This window comes from Drosophila serrata, unplaced genomic scaffold, assembly GCF_035046125.1.
Source record: "Drosophila serrata isolate PLE 108 unplaced genomic scaffold, ASM3504612v1 contig_21, whole genome shotgun sequence".
NCBI classification, from domain to species: Eukaryota; Metazoa; Arthropoda; class Insecta; order Diptera; family Drosophilidae; genus Drosophila; species Drosophila serrata.
The window spans coordinates 10273-29338 of NW_028256919.1; the positions used below are offsets into that span (position 1 = coordinate 10273).

The 19066-nt window shown below is 40.0% G+C and overlaps 1 protein-coding gene and 2 long non-coding RNA genes across 5 annotated transcripts in view; 2 read left to right on the forward strand and 1 right to left on the reverse strand.

Annotated features, from left to right (window-relative positions):
* The first annotated feature begins 7675 nt into the window (after positions 1-7675).
* Positions 7676-19066, forward strand: part of Nipped-B (Nipped-B cohesin loading factor) — a 57319-nt gene continuing 45928 nt past the window's right edge. Inside the window, exons 1-4 of one of the 3 annotated variants that reach the window (XM_086829075.1) lie at positions 7676-8539; positions 8598-8826; positions 18389-18713; positions 18780-19008. In XM_086829075.1, coding sequence (XP_086685201.1) covers positions 7991-8539; positions 8598-8826; positions 18389-18713; positions 18780-19008 — 1332 coding nt within the window. In that variant the 5' untranslated portion in view covers positions 7676-7990. Of the gene's footprint in view, positions 8540-8597; positions 8827-18152; positions 18330-18388; positions 18714-18779; positions 19009-19066 lie in introns of those variants that run through there. The other 2 variants (XM_086829080.1, XM_086829088.1) reach the window with 2 other exon arrangements.
* On the forward strand, positions 8880-9576 carry LOC147645082 (uncharacterized). Its single transcript, XR_015270768.1, has 3 exons — positions 8880-8977; positions 9127-9282; positions 9342-9576. It is a non-coding gene; the product is annotated as an uncharacterized LOC147645082 (long non-coding RNA).
* LOC147645083 (uncharacterized) lies at positions 9358-9805 on the reverse strand. The gene is made up of 2 exons (XR_015270770.1): positions 9598-9805; positions 9358-9541 (listed from the first exon to the last, which is right to left on the reverse strand). It is a non-coding gene; the product is annotated as an uncharacterized LOC147645083 (long non-coding RNA).

Genomic DNA, 19066 nt, shown 5'->3' on the forward strand with positions numbered 1-19066 from the left:
CTTCGGCCCACTGGCTGTGGCCGTCCGAAACCTATGAAAAAGACTCTGCGAACAGAAATTTGCACACGCATACAAACGTGTGAGCGCTTGTACACATATACACATATACACAGAAACGAGAGTACAGCGCAAAGAAACGCACCCCTGCTCATCCTTACACAGCCGATCTGCCACTGAAAAGTGAATTCTTCTTGTGCTCGGTTTCGAACGACTGCTTCGAACTCGAAAAAGCCGAAGGCACTCTGGGGTTCTAGACATATCGTTCGAGTGCTCTGGGGTTCCAGGCTCAGCCGTTTTTGTGATAGTACTTTTTGGTACTGTTTGACTCCTCTATGTATTTCTTGCTTAGTGGTCTTACGTAGCCAGCTTTTTTATACCCTTGCAGGGTATTATAATTTCAGTCAGAAGTTTGCAACGCAGTGAAGGAGGCACCTCCGACTATATAAAGTACATATATTCTTGATCAGGATCAACAGCCGAGTCGATCTAGCCATGTCCGTCTGTCCTTCTGTCCGTCTGTCCGTTTCTACGCAAACTAGTCTCTCAGTTTTGAAGCTATCTTAATGAAACTTTGTAGTTAGCCTTCTATATACTCTCACTCGTATATATTTATGTCGGAACGGGCCGGATCGAACGACTTAATCATATAGCTGCCATAGGAATGATCGGAAATTTTTGCAAAAAATTTTTAATTTTTTCAGTTTTTAATGGAATTGGATCAAATTTGAGATATAGCCATTTTACAATACTGTACAATTTTGCATAAAATTTTATGAAAATCGGACTACTATATCATATAGCTCCCATAGGAACAATCGAGAAATTAATACAATTAAATTTATAACTTTTTCAGTTTCCAGCTGATTTTCATAAAATTTGAGGTATAGCCATTCTGTATTAGTCTTAAAAGTTGTGTCAAATTTCATGAAAATCGGACGACTATATCATATAAGTGGCATACAAACAATCTTTTGATATAGAGGAAAAATGCAAATCTGAGATTGTAAAACTGCAAATATAATATGTATAGGTGAATGAAATGAAAGCAGGTATTACTTCATTGTTTTTTAACACAAATATATATCATTTATATTGTATGGATTCCTATTCATAGAAGTTCTATCTACAAGGGTATATAAACTTCGGCGTGCCGAAGTTAGCTTCGTTTCTTGTTTAACTTTTATTCTGATAGTCTTTCGTTCTCATCTCCGATTATTGTTCTCACAGAAACCTGGTTAAAGCAGTACATTTTTTATCTTCAAAGTTTTTCCAGCTATGTTATGGTATATCGCCTAGATCGGCTTATTAGACGTGGGGATGGGGTTCTCATATCGGTTGACTCAATGCAACGATGTTGAATTTCTCTATGTTAAGATATCAGGTTACGCCCTTTTTTATTGCATGTTCCTGCATTTCTCCATTTATTGGAAACACCTTTCCGCTATTCAGATGGTTTCCAATAGACTTTAATAATTTTAACAACCCTAAGCTATTTGGCCTTCAAATAATTTCACAAATACTTTTCTAACTTCAACATGATTTTTTTGCTTGCTTGTTCATTTCCCTGTCCCAAGTCAACCATGTACGAAATTTTGGTTTGAGTGTGATGCTTACGGAACGCGAAGATCCCTATCATCCCATTTATATGTGACTCTTTAGATTGGGACTGATTTACGAAATATATATGACCAATCAGTGTTATAATAACTATTTGACTTTTTTTTCACATGGTTACATAAAAAATTGGTTAGATTGATCAAGAATAAGAGAATTGTTCATTTTGTAAAATAAATTTCAAAAAAAAATCGAAGTCAAACACGCGTAAACGCAATTTATGTTATTTTTTGTCAAAAAAAAAGGAATGTTTTGTTTTGATGCCAATTTTTTAATCAAAAGCATTTTGCTTTGACATTTGCTTTCTAATATCACATAGAAAACCCAAAGAGTCAATATAAAATGCAAAAGGACAAATGCGTTTACCAATAGTCGTACAGTTTTAATTTAAATTATCGCTTTCAAAAATTAATGTAATACAATTTTTCATCGCGTTTTGCTGAAATCTTAGGTTAAACTTTTTGCCAATGAAACTTCTGTTTTTGTCGCGTGCGAATGCAGTACATTTTAATGAATATCTTGGGAACGAACAAGGGCCCAAAATCGATCTTAGCACCAATTATAGTGCTAAGAGCTATACGTTTCATATTTTGTAAAATTAAAATAAAGTCGGCACATGTTTTTTTTAGTTTGAATGCGTACGAATGTCGCATTCGACACCAGAATATTTCCCAAATGGGCAATTCGATTTTGGGACCACAAACAAGTTTTCAAGATATTCACTAAAATGTACTGCTTTTGCACGCGACAAAAATAGAAGTTACATTTGCAAAAAACCAGTTTAAGCTGTGACTTCAGCGAAATGTGATGAAAAATTGTTGTACACTAAATTTTAATGAATTACGCACGCGACATTTTGGAAAGTGATAATTTAAATGAAAACTGTACGACTATTGGTAATCGCATATGTCCTTTTGCATTTTATATTGACTCTTTGGGTTTTTTTTGTCATATTAGAAACTGTTTGTAGGGGGGCGATCCTGCCGCTGAAGATGCTGTCTTGTCAAATGTAGCCCAATGGAAATTCCCACGTCGCAAGCGAAGGTGAAAAGTAAAAGACGGGGGCGTCGTGGGCAAATCAAATGGTCAGCTTTATTGCGCTGCATACCTAAGACTAACTCTAGCTTAAATGTAAGGGCCGCGCTCCCGACCGATAAGCTACGCTTGACAGTGGACAGCGGGCCCGAGAAGTGGAGCGCGAACAAGCCGTCCCTCAGCTCGCTTAGCAGCGAGCGAAGCACGGGAATTCGGGAGCGGGCGTTCGCGAACATCGAAGAGTGGGCGCGGGAGCGCTTAGACTAGCCCGATGAGCAGTGCTTGAAGAGCCGACTTGCGGGAGTGCAAGAGCGGCCAAGGCTTTGGAGGCTCGGTGGACAGAGGCGGCGCCGCGGCCGCCGCGAAGGGCCTTCTGACGTGAACATTCTCCCCCCCTTGCAACTACTCGGGTTGCAACATATTCGTCCTGTATAACTGCCGCGTTCTGCAGGGGGTCCTGGCTAGCGGCGGAAATTGCCTATGCGCACCGGACTGGAGCGGTGGACGGAGGCCGTGGAGTGGCTGAGGAGGGGCGCAGGATCCTAGAGGTGACGTCGACGTCGGAAGCGGATGAAGCTCGGTGGCAACCTCGGAATCGGTTGGATTGGACCTCTGATCAGAGCGTTCGCGTGGTGCGAAGCGGTGGCATCTTCTCGAAGCGGACTGGAAAAAAAGTATCATTTAGAAGAGCGGTCAGTAAATAAGCACGGAGTCATCCGATGCTGCGATCGGGGTGCGGGAACTGGACTTCCCGGCATATGCAGGAGCGTGTGGTGATGCTGATTGCACGTCTTGCATCGGTCACCACTGCGGCACTTGCCTTGGGAATGTTCGTGGGCCAAACAGTTCGAACAGTAGCGGTTGGTGGACACCGCGCGGAGCCTCTTCTCAGCACTAAGCCTGAGGAACTTGTGGCATTTTCGAAGCGGATGGATTCTGCTGCAGACTCAGCACGGGTAGAATAAAATCGGGAACGTCTGCTCTTGATGTCGTAGGGTACCCAGTAATAGAAGGCGTTGGGAGTAGTGATTCGCGTGGAGAACGCGGATATCCTTTGGGTCGGTGCAGTTACTGGGCTGGAAGGTTCAGGAGGAGTCTAAACACCGGAGGAACAGTTTCTGGGAAGCAGCAGGGTGTGTGCAGCTTAGCGCACTCTTGGACTCTTGGGGGATAGCCTGGATGTTGAAAAGGATTTTCAACTGGCTGTTGACCAACAACCGCCGGTTCTCGAAGCGGTCGGTAAGGCTTTGCCAAGCTGCGACGAACCCCTCATTGGTGAGCGGGGCTTTGGAAACAATGGCGTGCGCTTCGCCAGTTGTCTTGGATAGTAGGTGGAACAATTTCTCCACCGGGGTGAGACTAGGGTTGTGGATATATACCGCCGTGAAAAGGTCTCTGAATGTGGGCCACCGAAGACAGTCACCAGCGAAAGTTTCGGTGTCCACCGGTGGCAGGCGACAACCAGCGGACTCTGGGACGGACGAGTTTGGGGAAATCGGCACGGACTGAGAAGATCCCTTTTCCATCAACTGTTGGAGGTCGGCACTATATCTTTCGTAGACCGAGAAACAATGCTCATATCTGGACTGGAGCATTAGCCTGCTGGTGTTACTCTCACCGGATGCCGAAATAAGATCCGAACAAATATCGTAATCCCTTTCGACCTTTTCCCACAGTGCGCGAATCTGATCGCGACGCACTTTACACGTGGAAGGAGAGGGCTGGGCGGTTTCTGGGGCGTCTAGAGGTTGGATCTTTGCCTCGAATTGACTCAGACGGTCTGTCGTGGCAATAAACTTCCTCAGCGCTATGTCGATGGCGGTTTGAGCCATTTTTGTAGTCGAGCAGTGGATTTTAAGTTAATCGGAGAGGGTCGCGGAAATGCGGACTGGGATCTTCCCAAACGGATTGACGGAATCGGCCGTAATTAAAATACAGGAATAATTTTAATTCGAAATTAAAAAGCCTTGTGTATTATAGAATATATAATATATTTCGGACGTGGAGGTTTGCTTATATTTTGCTCAGAAAATTGGGCACGAATTGTGGATGGATCCCGTAATAAATTAAATACGAATTTAGGAACGTATTGGTCGGAAGTAATTAATTGTTGCCAAACATATTGATCACGGATGAAATGGTCGAAATAAACCCTTGGCTTTAGTTCGAGAGAAAAACCTCAGTGGGTCATGCCGTCGGCAAAGCCGTGCGGAACTCAAAAGAACCCAGAGGAAAAAACAACACGACCGTTGCGGCGACTCAGTTGAAAGGATTGAATTTAAAATTAATTAACTTAAATTAATTAATTAAATTCAAATTCTGGATCTATTAATGAATGTTTAACTATGAGCCGTAGATGTTTAATTATTTAAACGCTAGGAAGGTAGAATTTAAAAAACAAACATCCGTTTCTGGTCGCGGAGAAGAGCTCACTGGGATAAGCCGTCGGCAAAGCAGTGATGAGTGAGGGACCCAAAGAACTTAAGGGGTGGCAACAACACAGCCGTTGCGGCGGTTAAATCGAAGACAATTAAAAACACTCGTTTGTGTTTGGGTTTCGATGCTCAGCGAAGAATAGCGCGAAGCTTGTATGTATGGAGGTATGTGTGTAAATTTGTATTTCTTTCACCTAAATGAAAATAGGATAAATAAAATTCGGATAATTTTAAATTCTTGGCTCACGAAATTTCCTTAAAATTGTAGGTGGCGGATTTTATCTCGTCGGCACTGTTCGGCTGTGGAAAGTATGAGTGCAGGTGCTTGTACACGCTCTAGGCACAAAGAGGAGACGAAAAAAAATTACAAATAATTACTTGCCCTTATGCGGGCGTGGGTATATATGTATGTAATAGCTTGGATCGGTCAGCGCAGAATAGCGCGAAGCTTGCCCAATATATACGTATGTATGTAAAAAAAAAATTGAAATAAATAAAAACAGGATTTATAAACTTCGGATAATGTTAAATCCTTGGATCACGAAAGTTGTGGAAAGTTGTAGATGGCGGATTTTGTCTCGTAGGCACTGTGCGGCTGTGAAATGTATGAGTACAAGTGCTTGTACACGCTCTAGGCACAAAGAGAAGGCGAAAAAGAAATGACCAATAATAACTTGATATGCCCTTATGCGGGCGTGTGTCTATACATATGTATGTATGTAATTGGAGATCAATGCTCAGCGCAGAATAGCGCGAAGCTTGCCCAATATATATGTATGTATGTATGTAAATAATTATAGAGATCAATGCTCAGCGCAGAATAGCGCGAAGCTTGCCCAATATATGTATCGTAAATTGAAATAAATAAAAAATAGGATTTATAAAATTCGGATTATTTTAAATCCATGGTTGACGAAATCTGTTTCTTGAACAACTGTAGGGTTTGTATTGGCACAGTGGAGCGTCGAGAAGTGGACTGTATTGAATTGTGCGAACAGAAAAGTGTGTATGGATACAGCATACAAAAAATATCGTGACAGCGGCAGACTGTTCGGCGATCAGGGTGAATTCCCGAAACAAGCGCACACCGGCTGGCCAATATTAATTATGCCTTTCTTTTTGAAACACAATTTCACTGTTCACGGAGAACTTTTTTTGCACGGAAATATTAGCACAAGTTTAGAATGCGTGTGTGTGTATGTGGCTGCACATAGGCCTCGACCGTTGGCAAGTGGATGAACAACGGGGAATCGAAGAGACGGCGAGGAGGATGGCGGCGCACACAAAACGGACACGGATGGAAAATTTCGAAGTTCGGAGGCGAATAGAAAAGTGGAATTTCTCACTACCGTGGTGTCAGGAAAACTCGGACGGGGAGTTGACACGAACGAAAAACAATAAATTTTGCAGCGGTGCGACCGAAATTAAATGTTCGGCCCACTGTCTAAGACCGGCAGCGAGAACAAGACGGAATCAAGCATATACTTATCTCAGCGGAAAAATCACCGGGAACTGCTGGTGAAGGGACGGAAGGATATCCTCATCCGGCTCGAAGGACCATGTTTGTAGGGGGGCGATCCTGCCGCTGAAGATCCTGTCTTGTCAAATGTAGCCCAATGGAAATTCCCACGTCGCAAGCGAAGGTGAAAAGTAAAAGACGGGGGCGTCGTGGGCAAATCAAATGGTCAGCTTTATTGCGCTGCATACCTAAGACTAACTCTAGCTTAAATGTAAGGGCCGCGCTCCCGACCGATAAGCTACGCTTGACAGTGCGAGAGCGGGCCCGAGAAGTGGAGCGCGAACAAGCCGTCCCTCAGCTCGCTTAGCAGCGAGCGAAGCACGGGAATTCGGGAGCGGGCGTTCGCGAACATCGAAGAGTGGGCGCGGGAGCGCTTAGACTAGCCCGATGAGCAGTGCTCGAAGAGCCGACTTGCGGGAGTGCAAGAGCGGCCAAGGCTTTGGAGGCTCGGTGGACAGAGGCGGCGCCGCGGCCGCCGCGAAGGGCCTTCTGACGTGAACAGAAACCAAAAGTCAAAGCAAAATGCTTCGGTTTAGGAGATTGGCATCGAAACAAAACATGCCATTTCGTATTCCTTTTTTTTTTTGATAAAAACAACATTATTTGCGTTTGCGCGTTTTTGACATCGATTTTTTTGAAATTTATTTTAGAAAATGAAAAATTCTCATAGTCTTGATCATCCTGACCAATTTTTTATGTAATCATTTCAAAAATACTAGTTTTTAAGCAATTTTAAGTTTTTGGCCGCGGTGGACCTTTCTGGAGAATTGCCCATATACTTTATATGGTCAGAGGTGCCTCCTTCACTGCGTTGCAAACTTCTGACTGAAATTATAATACCCTGCAAGGGTATAAAAAGTAGTTTAGGGTATACATGATTGTAAAGTCTACAAAAAGGATTTTGTTTTTAATTTCTGTGTGGTGAAACCTTTTATTAATGTTAGTTTTTCATAGTATTTGCAATATTTGGATTCACGAAAAATTGTGGACTAATTTATTAATTAATTAATTAAATTTAATTAATTTATTAAAATTAATTAATTCTGAAGCAATCGTAACCTTAAACAAACTACAACAAATATTTTATAAAAAGAGTATTTTAGAAATAAGTTCGCCTGCAATGTACATATGACTATAATTCGTGTTGTCAAGTACGAGTAATGAGTATAAAACTAAAAAAAATGTGTTTAGGCTTCCATTTTTTGTATGTACTGAAAATCATTTCTCTAATGTACTTGAAAATATATTTCAGATATTTCGCAAGGAAAGATATGATAAAATAAGAAACAGTATCTTAGGAGATATTTTATCTTCAATTGATCGCTTACCTTCATCGAAAAAAAATCTACGACCGTACAAACTTACAAATAATGGTGGAAATATTCAAATGGTTACAGCCCTTGTACTGCAATTAATTCAATGTGCTACTATATTACCAGACTCACTTTGTGATAATGGAAAGCTTATTAATAAAACTCAAATGATTAATTTGGCCGACAATCTTTCAAGCGGAGCTAAAAAAGTAGTAAAACCTAATACGGATATATTGGTTTTAAAAAAGTATGATGTCGCTGTCAGTATCGGAGGAAATTTTTTAACAACTTTTTTAAATAAATGCAAATCTCGGTCAAATGAAACTGATTTTCGACCTCTCTTTGAAAATTTCATTCATGATTTGCTTGCAACTGCCAACAAACCCGAATGGCCCGCATCTGAATTGCTACTTTCACTTCTCGGAACAATGCTAGTTCGCTATGTTTCTGATAAAAGTATAGAACAAAGTATTCGCTTGGTCTCTTTAGATTACCTTGGAATTGTGGCTGCACGATTACGTAAGGACACTGTTGAATCTCGATGTAAGGTTAACATAATAGATTCTATGATTAAATCAATACAAAAAGAACAGGAAAAGGAAGGCGATTTACCTGTATGTATTGTGAGTAACATTTTTTTTCTTGTTATGGAAAAACTAAACCTATAAACTTACTTTACAGTCTCAATCGGAGTTACATGGCGAGGATCAAAGAACAGAATTCCTGCAAAAAATGCTTCTCGATTTCTTAGCTGTAAATGCTGAGGAAGAAAATTTAATATGGGATTATGCTCGACACTTTTACTTGGCACAATGGTATCGGGATATTATTTACCAGAGGAGAAGGATAACAAATGATGATAAAGGACAGATTTTTAAAAAATCCAAATGTCAAAGTACTCGGAGAAGTGGTATGTATATAAATATTGATTATCAATGAACATTCCGGTTCAGTTCAGCTCAGTTATTTCCACTCTCTGATGCTTATCTCAAAATCTATCGAGATGAGGGAGCTTAGGATGGATTTGACCTTTATATAATTGCACATTTATGTCTAAGAAGGTAACCATCGCGTATTCTTTGTATTGATTTATCGACGTGACTCGCCACTTCATATGGTGCAGTCTCGGTTAATCGTTCTTTCCTGTATGCAAGCAACGAGTCCAATAGGTGATAATTATTTATCTTGTCTCTTATTGACGTGCCGGCAGGTTTTGTTTATTGGGCTTGTGTATTTTGGCAAGGATTTTTACTATCTTTTCCTAGTTCCACAATCTGAAAAGCTATGTTGCAACGACTCTACTGGCTAGGTCACTTCGGACACCTTCTCCTACCCTTGATAAATCTCCGTGCTAGAAAATACAAAGGTAAGAACTTTCTTATTGTTATCGTTACGATATAATAATAATATAATCTAATCAAAAAGTGACTCACCTCTTTCATTTGGTTCCGCGCTTTCCCAGAGCGTGTGCTTCTATGCGTATCATCCGAGCACCAGGGTCTTATTTGTGCCATCGGTCCGTTGCAGCAGCTGAACTACCGATTCTAGTGGAACCTTATGCCCGTGGGCCATATTTTCTGACGTAATAAACATTTCAGTCCCTTTTGCTGTCATAAATCTGGAAACTATTAAATCAATGTTCTCAGTATAAAATAAAAAACTGCTTATAGTTCTTTATTACTATAGTTGCTCTCGTCCTATCCGCCAAGCTCGTAAGAAGAGGGTATCCGGATACTTTCCGTCCTTAGTCCATTGTTCTTGAGTAGCGAAATATTGATATCGTTCTCTCTTAAAAGGAACGTTAAGTATACCAAAGCGTGCAATCTGCGCTTAAGATTAATTTGTACGACTGACGGCATCGATGTGGGTGGGGGTGGAGCGATTTGACGTCGATAAATATTTCCCCAAAAATCCCCTAATATCTCGTCCGCTTAGGCTCTTGCGGATTCTGCTTTCTCGCCTTACCCCTTTGGCAACTCTAGTGTGGCCTACACATTCCTCGAGGAAACTCCTTAAAAACCCGTGAACGCACCTGATTACAGAATGTCCTATGACCATATTCTTAATGTTGAAAAAGTGGAAAAAGAGGGAAAAAAATATACGATTGGCTGACAAAGGTTGTTGACGATGGAATGGGATGCATTTACTTTCTCGATGCTCTCGGTGGGATTGGGAGACATTAGTCATTTCACTGATTCTGTCAACTATTCGGCCAAGATCACGAATAGATGTTGGATCAAATGGCATTGCTGGCAATGGCAATCTTCTTTCTGTTGAAAATTCAACGTGCACAATAGCCAAAAATTCGGAGACAACAAAATTGATGCAAGAATGAAAAATGTATATTTGGGTTGAATGCACGATGGAGCATAAATGAGCTTTGAAAGCAGTAGACCGATCGATGAAGGATTTAAGAGGTGATTTAAGATTGTATCGTGGGACTTTGATATTGCTATCCGGAGATTTTCGTCAAAAACTTTCCGTTATCCCAAAATCTATAGCTGCAGATGAGGTTGTGGTGCGAACTTAAGAAATTGAAATTGAACGCAAACACGATAGACACTTTACAGACGCCTGGTTGAATTCTTAAGGCATCTGTGGGCACTTGGCAATGTCAATACTCCTGTTGATGCTTCAAATGGATATCGTTCCCGGAAACTTTTTGCGTATATACGTCATTAAAGGAGGAACTCATCAACAACGTTTTTGCCGGCATTTCCCAAAATTATAAAAATTTTGATTAGTTTAGTGAACGAACAAAACTAGCATCGAAGCATAAGGATGTCGATAGTTTGAATTCCATTATTCAAATTCAAATTGCTGGAGAACTGCATTTATACAAATCGGTCGACAGCGTGACCAATTCATGCTGTGGAATCTGAATAATGCCAAATTGTGCAATGTCCGTCAAGAAACTAATGAACAATGTAACTCGAGCAAGAATCACCAAGGGATCTCAAAAAATATATTTAATAGTATTGCTCTTAATTAATAAGATTTAAATAAATAACCTAGGCATTTGAATTATATGCGTTTTATTATCACCCTGGGACTATAAAAAACATCAATTTGGGCCGAGACCAAGTTCGCCAGCCCAGCTTGTTTCTGTATATGTAGCGCAAGGAACTAAGTAATTCCAACCAAGTTTTTTTTTTAATTTGACTGTTTTAATATTTGAATTTGAAAAGGGACAATATATATGTAAGGCATTAAATCCGGTTTATTAATTTTATTATGAGCCATGAAAGAATCAACGTACTGTAATGCCCAGACTTAATCCCTCGGTGACTTATTGGACTTTTAGACGATTGAACTCTAACTTGCCTACATCGATTTGCCACTTTTCTGTAACGCTTCTCCACCGGTTTTTTTTCGACGCCAAGTGCCTCTTTTCTCTAGAGATGTTCTAACACAATCGTGATCTTCCCAGTCGTACTTTTTAGCCAGATTCCTCCTGACTTTCGTTCAGTGGGTCGGACCCACCGTTTATTTAAAGTTCTCATTCGCTTTTATTCATGCGTGAGCGGCGTAATTCATGATGCCGCAGCGCTCAGTGATAAAAAATACATATATATGAAGCTTCTATTTTTGTACAAGCTGATTTTTTTCCATTGGTTACATTTAATTGTAGTAAATTATTTTTAACCATACTTACAAACTTTTTTAGAATATTATACGACTAACTGGAGATTGAACCTGCTTCATAATGTTTAACAGTCCGGTCGGTAAAACATCGCCCAACGCAGACAACTTAAATTGCGTCGGCGATGTACAAATATGTGCATATAGCGTGTAAGAGGGACCAAAACTGGCAAACCCTTTTAGGACATTTATTTTTTTGCTCGCTTGATATTTGATATTGCCGTCGCCTCCTTCCAAACAGGCTAGTTAATTCAATTAAATTATTTTTTTTTTATTTATGTTTGTGTTAGGGATTAACCAACAAATTTCAAATAAATCAATACATGTGGTTAAAAAGGATTATAAAATTATTATACATAAAAAGTACACAAATTCTTAAAAAAATATTTTGAAGTTCATAGATAGATGCTCTAGTTATTTTCCGATTTTCATTTAGAGGAATTCTTGGTAGTTTAAAGAGCGAAACGTAATATAATTGCTGAGTTTTTCGTTTTTATTATCGCCGCACTTCGTGTTAAAAAAATATCGCGAAATGGAAATACTTTCCTGAGCAATCAGCACTGAATTCTACATTCAACGGAGCTGCGTTCGATTCTGGTACTGAATGCTGCGTTTGCCACATTGCTGAACTGGCCATGCGTAAGGCCATCCCTGCTCGACATAGTTTTCTAACTTGAGTCGTTCACCGCATGAAGCAAAGTCCAACTGGGTCTTCTTACACGTTAACACGTTATTAACCATCGATAACTGCAACTCTGCTCTACATATACTTTTATACAGAGGTGGTCAAAAGTAGTTTCACAACTACTTTTTTCACAGTAAAATGTCTTTTATTTGTTATTCTTTTTGTTGTTGACCGATTTCCCCTATCGTGTAGAATCCATTATAAGCTGATGCAATATTACCATTTTTGTGAAATTAGTATTTCTGACGAAATACCCGAAAATGTGTATTCGTACACAACTACGCAGTTTCAATGCACCGACACGGCCATCCTGGCCCTAACACGACCTCGTGTAGAAAATAATAGCATTATTATTTCCTTTTCCTTTTTTTGTTTATTAGACTGAACATTAAAAAGTTTCATAACAATAGCCAATTTTTCAATCTTAATTTACAACAAATTATCATATTAACAATTTCACAAAAGAGTATTGGTTTCCATAAACATAATTTTCATCACTTCAATTCAATTTATTCATTCTTCTTCATTATTCACTCTTATTGTCAGATAATCAAATGCCCCACATGCCATGATCAAAACAAACAATATCTTTTGCAGTTGTGCTTGCATACTATTTTATGGTCTCAGTTCTCTGCCATTTCCGTTGGCCAGCAGTACAACTTCGTCACCCTTCTTGGTGCATTTCACTTTCTTCTTCTATACTATCAATACTCTCAGTACTTGCATTTTCACTCTCTTCACCTTCTGCAACGGCTATATTACCTTCAACAATATTATCATAATTATCACACACATTTAGCTCTTCGGGCACTTGCCCCTCTGGTAATTTTCTTAAATCCTCATATGCATATTTATAATTTCTTTTATTAGTTAAGGACTTTAAAACGTATTTGTCATTGTCGACGATCGAATATTGTAATCGATAGGCGCAGTTAGTATATTTAGTATCGACGAGAAAAAAATTATGGATTTTGGGCCCAAGTTTGTACGGCATATTTTTATCGATAAGTTAACCGCCAAAATTGTAGTGCGAAAAGCTGGAGGACACACTGCGCTAAGCGCGTGTAAGAGTTTAATGAAATGTAAAATTAAGCTTAAGTTCATTTCCACAGAATAAAACATACGTAGTACTTCATATCTGACTGTCGGCCTCGGGCCAGGAGTTTTCCCTTTGTTTGGCGGGAATTAGAGATGTGGAGCCGTTAAACGCAAATCAAAGGGACGCACGACAACTCCTTTTATTCGCAGTCCGAGGGAGACTGCGAAGCAACGTGGAAGCGCGGGCGGCGCCCAACGTGTCGATTGAGGAGTCGCAGAGACAACTCCTTTTATTTGCAGTCCGAGAGAGACTGCAAGAGCAACTTGGGAGCGCAGGCAGCGCCCCAAGTGTCGGTTGCGAAATCGCAGTCAGCGACAAGGAGACGCGGGCAGCGTCAGTTGAGTCGCAGTCAGCGACGTCGAAGAGACGCGGGCAGCGTCAGTGGAGTCGCAGTCAGCAACAAGGAGACGCGGGCAGCATCAGTTGAGGAGTCGCAGACAGCGACAAGGAGTCGCAGACAGCGACGTAATGGAGACGCAGACAGCGACAAGGAGACGCAGGCAGCGTCAGTTGAGTCGCAGTCAGCGACAAGGAGGCACAGGTACGCCATTTGAAGCGCTCACCGAGGAGGAGCGTCCGGCTGAATGGAGGGGAAGCCACCCCTATAACAACCGAGTGGAATGGAGGGCAGCCACCCCTATAACAACCGAGTGGAATGGAGGGGAAGCCACCCCTGTAACAACCGAGTGGATCAGCAGCGCCATTTGAAGTGCGCTAAGTCAGCGCCCTATTGGAATTGGGAAGATGCAGCGCTCACCCAGGAGGAACGCCCGGCCGACTGGAGGGGAAGCCACCCCTATAACAACCGAGTGGATCAACAACCAGTAGTGAAACAAAAACCGCTTGTAGACATAACCACGGCAGCGGCTATACCTAGCAAATCCACTACGGAGATTACATCAGCTCTACAACATGGAAGCACTATGTTTCAAAAGGACACGGAGCAGTTAGAGCCATAGAGCTGCACGTGTTCGTGGATGCAAGTCAATCTGCATTCGCGGCGGTGGTCTACTGGAGAGTCACATATGAGGACGACAACGTGCTGGTATGCGCAAAGACGAAGTGCGACCCGATGAGAACGATGTCGATCCCACGGCTGGAACTGCAGGCAGCAGTTCTTGGAACCAGACTAATAAACAGTGTCAAGGAGGAGCACAGTGTGGTCATCGATGACGCCTTGTTGTGGACAGACTCGAAGACGGAGCTGAGATGGATTAGCAGCACACACCGCTGGTTATGTGATCCTGCCTTGCCCGACGAGAGTGGCGCAAGGGTATCCAGGAGGAGGTCTACAGCGACGATTGAATATTGTAATCGATAGGCGCAGTTAGTATATTAAGTGTCGACGAGAAAATACTGATGGATTTTGGGCCCAAGTGTGTATGGGCATATTTTTATCGATAAGTTAACCGCCAAAATTGGGCATTCTTATTGTCGTGCGAAAAGTAGGAGGACACACTGCGAAAAGCGCGTGTGAGAGTTTAATGAAATGTAAAATTAAGGCTAAGTTCATCTTTTCGCAGAATAAAACATACGTAGTGCTTCGCATCTGCTTGTCGGCCTCGGGCCAGGGGTGTTCCCTTTGTTTGGCGGGAACTAGAGATGTGGAGCCGTTAAAGGCAAATCCAAGGGACGTACGACACTCACCTTCTAGAACTTTTACTATTTCAAAAGGCCCCTTGAATTTCGGACCTAGCTTGGTTTGGTGTCTTTCATTTTACATTTACATGTTACATTTACCTTACTTCTATCAAATCGTTTTTTATCATAAACTACATTGGCTAATACATTCTTTGAAGCTTGCGCTCTTACGTTTGGCAAATCAATAACATTTTCTATGTCACTAGGTGGAAGTAATCCTTATGGGCGTGCTACCTTTTCCAATAATATTTCTAAAGGACTTGCTTTCGTAGTGCGGTTGGTTGTGCAATTGATTGCCAATTGCACCTCTCCCAACACATCCTGGCAAGACTGTGTTCCAGTTTCAACCGCCGTTAACATATTCTTCACCGTGCTCATGGTTCGCTTCACTTGACCATTAGCTCGACTTGCAGCAGTGGCTATCAAATGCAAGTTTATTTCTTGATCTAAAGAAAATTGACTGAACCTTGCGCCTGTAAAACGCCTTCCCTGGTCAGCTATTATTCGTTTTGGTTCTCCAAACAATGAAACAGCAGATTGAACGGCTTTTAGCAACTCTCACTGTCTAATTTAAAACTATGACTTAGATAGACGTATTTGGTAAACACGTCCACCTGAACAATAACATACTCCTTCTGGTCACTCTTGCCACTTAATTTTCCTGGTCACCACCATCGATGTTTTTTCACACAACTCCGAAAAAGAAAACCTTGGAGAAAATGAAGACACTTTAAAATATTGGAAGGAAAGACTTTAAAATTGTTATGCGGAAAATGCTAAGTAACCATTTTTTTTTATAGATGAGTACTGATTACTGCTCTTTAAAATTGGTAGCAGCCAAATACTTGTCTAAACAAGTCAGGCGAAGCGGAAAGAGTGTTCAGCAAAGCTGGACAAACCATTAGTGACCGCAGGACAAGGCTCTGTGAACAAGCTTTTATTTAACAATAAGAATTCACATTTCAATAATACTATTGATAGTCCTGATATCACAGATCTCGAATAAAATCTAGTCATATTGTTAAATTCAATTTTTTTTAGAAACATCGATGTTTCACTCGATGTTTTTTTTTTAAACATTGAAAACATCGATTGACGCACACATCGATGTTTCTGTATCCCTATTATGTTCGTCTTCCATTAGAGCGAAGCTTGTGAAGTTTACTCCAGCGACGACGGCAGTACGCAGTAAACTGATCTGTCGTCCTCATCGCTTCTATCTCTTTTTCTTAGAAACACATTTGGCGACAGCGACACAACGCTGTCGCCCCGCTAAAACGGTTCTTCCCAAAACTACACTACACAGACACAGCACAATTATAAGCTGATGCAATATTACCATTCTTGTGAAATTAGTATTTCTAACGAAATACCCGAAATTGAGTATTCGTACACCTCTACGCAGTTTCAATGCACCGACATATATATATATACGATTGCCAATTTTTTTTTCATAAGCCTCTGCGTTAGTTTCGATAACAAGAAAAGAGAACAAGCGAACAAGATTAAAGCAAATGTTTGAAAATGTTTTGTGTATGATTTGTGCATATACAGTGACGCTCAAACTGTTGGCACAGTTGTAAACTTGAACTTTAAGTGATATTTTCAGGCGTTTACATTATTTTATTGAACAAATTTTTTTTTTTAATAACTATGTATTAAATAACCTTTTTTTTATATTTTGTTTCATATATTTAAAACTATATCAACTTTTAAAGAAAATTACCATATTTCATGACACAGAAATCTTGGCACAGTTATTATTTTTCCTTGATTTATTTTAGACTTAAGGCCTTTATGTTCTTATTTTTTTAACAAATGTAAAAGGGGACTTTTTTTGAGCACATTGCGTCACAAAATTTCCAAAAATATTACATTTATCTACAGTTCTTTTGCCTTTTGCCTAAATTTTTTGAAAATGGAGAATACGCGAAAAGAATCCAACGTAGCTCAAAGAAAAATTGTCCTTCATCTGCACAATGAAGGCAAATTGTATGGCGAACTTGCCAAAATTATGGAACTAAGCCGATTTTCCATTAGGAGCATCGTGCAACGCTACAACGGAGTCGAAAGTTGGAGAGCGCACCAAAATCTGGGCGTCCCAAGGCTTTAAGTCACCGGGAACGCAACGCGGTGATCCGCAAGGTCAAAGTGGACTCCAAAACATCGTCCTCCCAGACCGCCGCTGAAGTTAAAACCGAGTTTGGGAAGGATAATCATCCGAAGGCCGTAAAAAGTGCCCTGCCCGAAACCAACTTACATTGGCGTGCTGCTAGGCGAAAGCCGTTCATATCTAATATCAATAAAAACAAGAAAGGAAGCTATTTTCAGCACGCACAAGTTTATATACCCTTGCAGACAGAACTTCAATGACTAGGAATCAATACAATATAAATTAATGTTAAACAACAATGAAGTAATACCTGCTTCCATTTCATTCACCTATTTATATGATATTTACAGTTTTACATTCACAGATTTGGATTATTCCTCTATATCTGTATGATATAGTCGTCCGATTTTCATAAAATTTTACAAAAAATTTTAGAATATAAGATGCCTATACCTACAATTTTATCAAATTCTGTTGAAAACTGAAAATGTTATAATTTTTGTTGTAAAAATTTTCCGATCATTCCTATGGCAGCTGTATGATGATAGTCTTCCGATCCGGCCCGTTCCGACATATAGGTATACGAGTGAGAGTATATAGAAGACTAACTACAAAGTTTCATTCAGATAGTTTCAAAACTGAGAGACTAGTTTGCGTAGAAACGGACAGACGGACATGGCTAGATCGACTCGGCTGTTGATGCTTGGTCAAGAATATATGTACTTTATATGGTCGGAGGTGCCTCCTTCACTGCGTTGCTAACTTCTGACTGAAATTATAATACCCTGCAAGGGTATAAAAAGCGTTTGGCCTACGCTAAAGGGTATCTGAGCAAGCCAATTGAATTTTGGGATCAGTTACTTTTTTCGGAGAAAACCGAAAACTGAGTTGGATAAAAGTAACTTGGCGCAAAAGTCAAACACGGTGGCTGAGGCGTGATGGTATGGGGATGCATGTCATCCGATGGTGTTGGTAACCTGGTGTTCATCGAGGGTATCAAGGATAAGGTATATAACTCAATATATAGAAGTGTGCCAAGACTTTTGTTTCACGAAATTTGTTGTTTTTGTTTAAATTTAAATAGTTTTTAGTACGTTAATGAAAAAACCGAGCAAATGGTGCTTTTAAGAAAATGTTTAATTTAACTATGTAAAAAAAATTGACTTATTATAATATCTGAAAAGCCTGGAAATGGCACTAAATGTTTAAGTTTACACCTGTGCCAATAGTTTAGTGCGTTACTGTATAGTGCTTCTAGATTAAAATACCTGATTTCTAATTTATTTTTTAAGGTGAATATTTGGATACATCAGATTCTGGATCATGTGATGAAACCGATACTGAAGGATTACAAAAAAATGACAATTTAACAAATAATGTTATGGATTTGGAATTAAAAGTCGAGATGTTTAATACATTGGATGCCAGAAAACAATATTTGATCAGCAAAATAAAGCCATATTCAATATCTGGCGAACAAAACCTAATATCCAATCAGCACATAAAGACATACATAGATTATAATAATGCACAGCTTATTGCGCAATATTTAGCTACCAAAAGGCCTTTCAGTCAATCATTTGATGGATGCTTAAAGAAGATTATATTAGTCGTTAAGTAAGTATTAAATATTATATTATCTGCATTATAGTTGTAATAATTTGCGCTTTCTATTTAATACAGTGAACCGTCCATAGCAGTAAGGACACGTGCAATGAAATGTCTTGCAAATATTGTAGAAGTTGATCCATTTGTGTTGAAACGAAAAGATATGCAAATGGGTGTAAACCAAAAATTCCTAGATACAGCTATTTCAGTTAGAGAAGCAGCTGTAGATTTGGTTGGAAAATTTGTACTAAGTAATCAAGAATTAATTGATCAATATTATGACATGTTGTCGACACGAATATTGGTGAGTTTCAATATAAATTATATCCTTTTAAATATATAATAAAAATTGTATTGTTTTT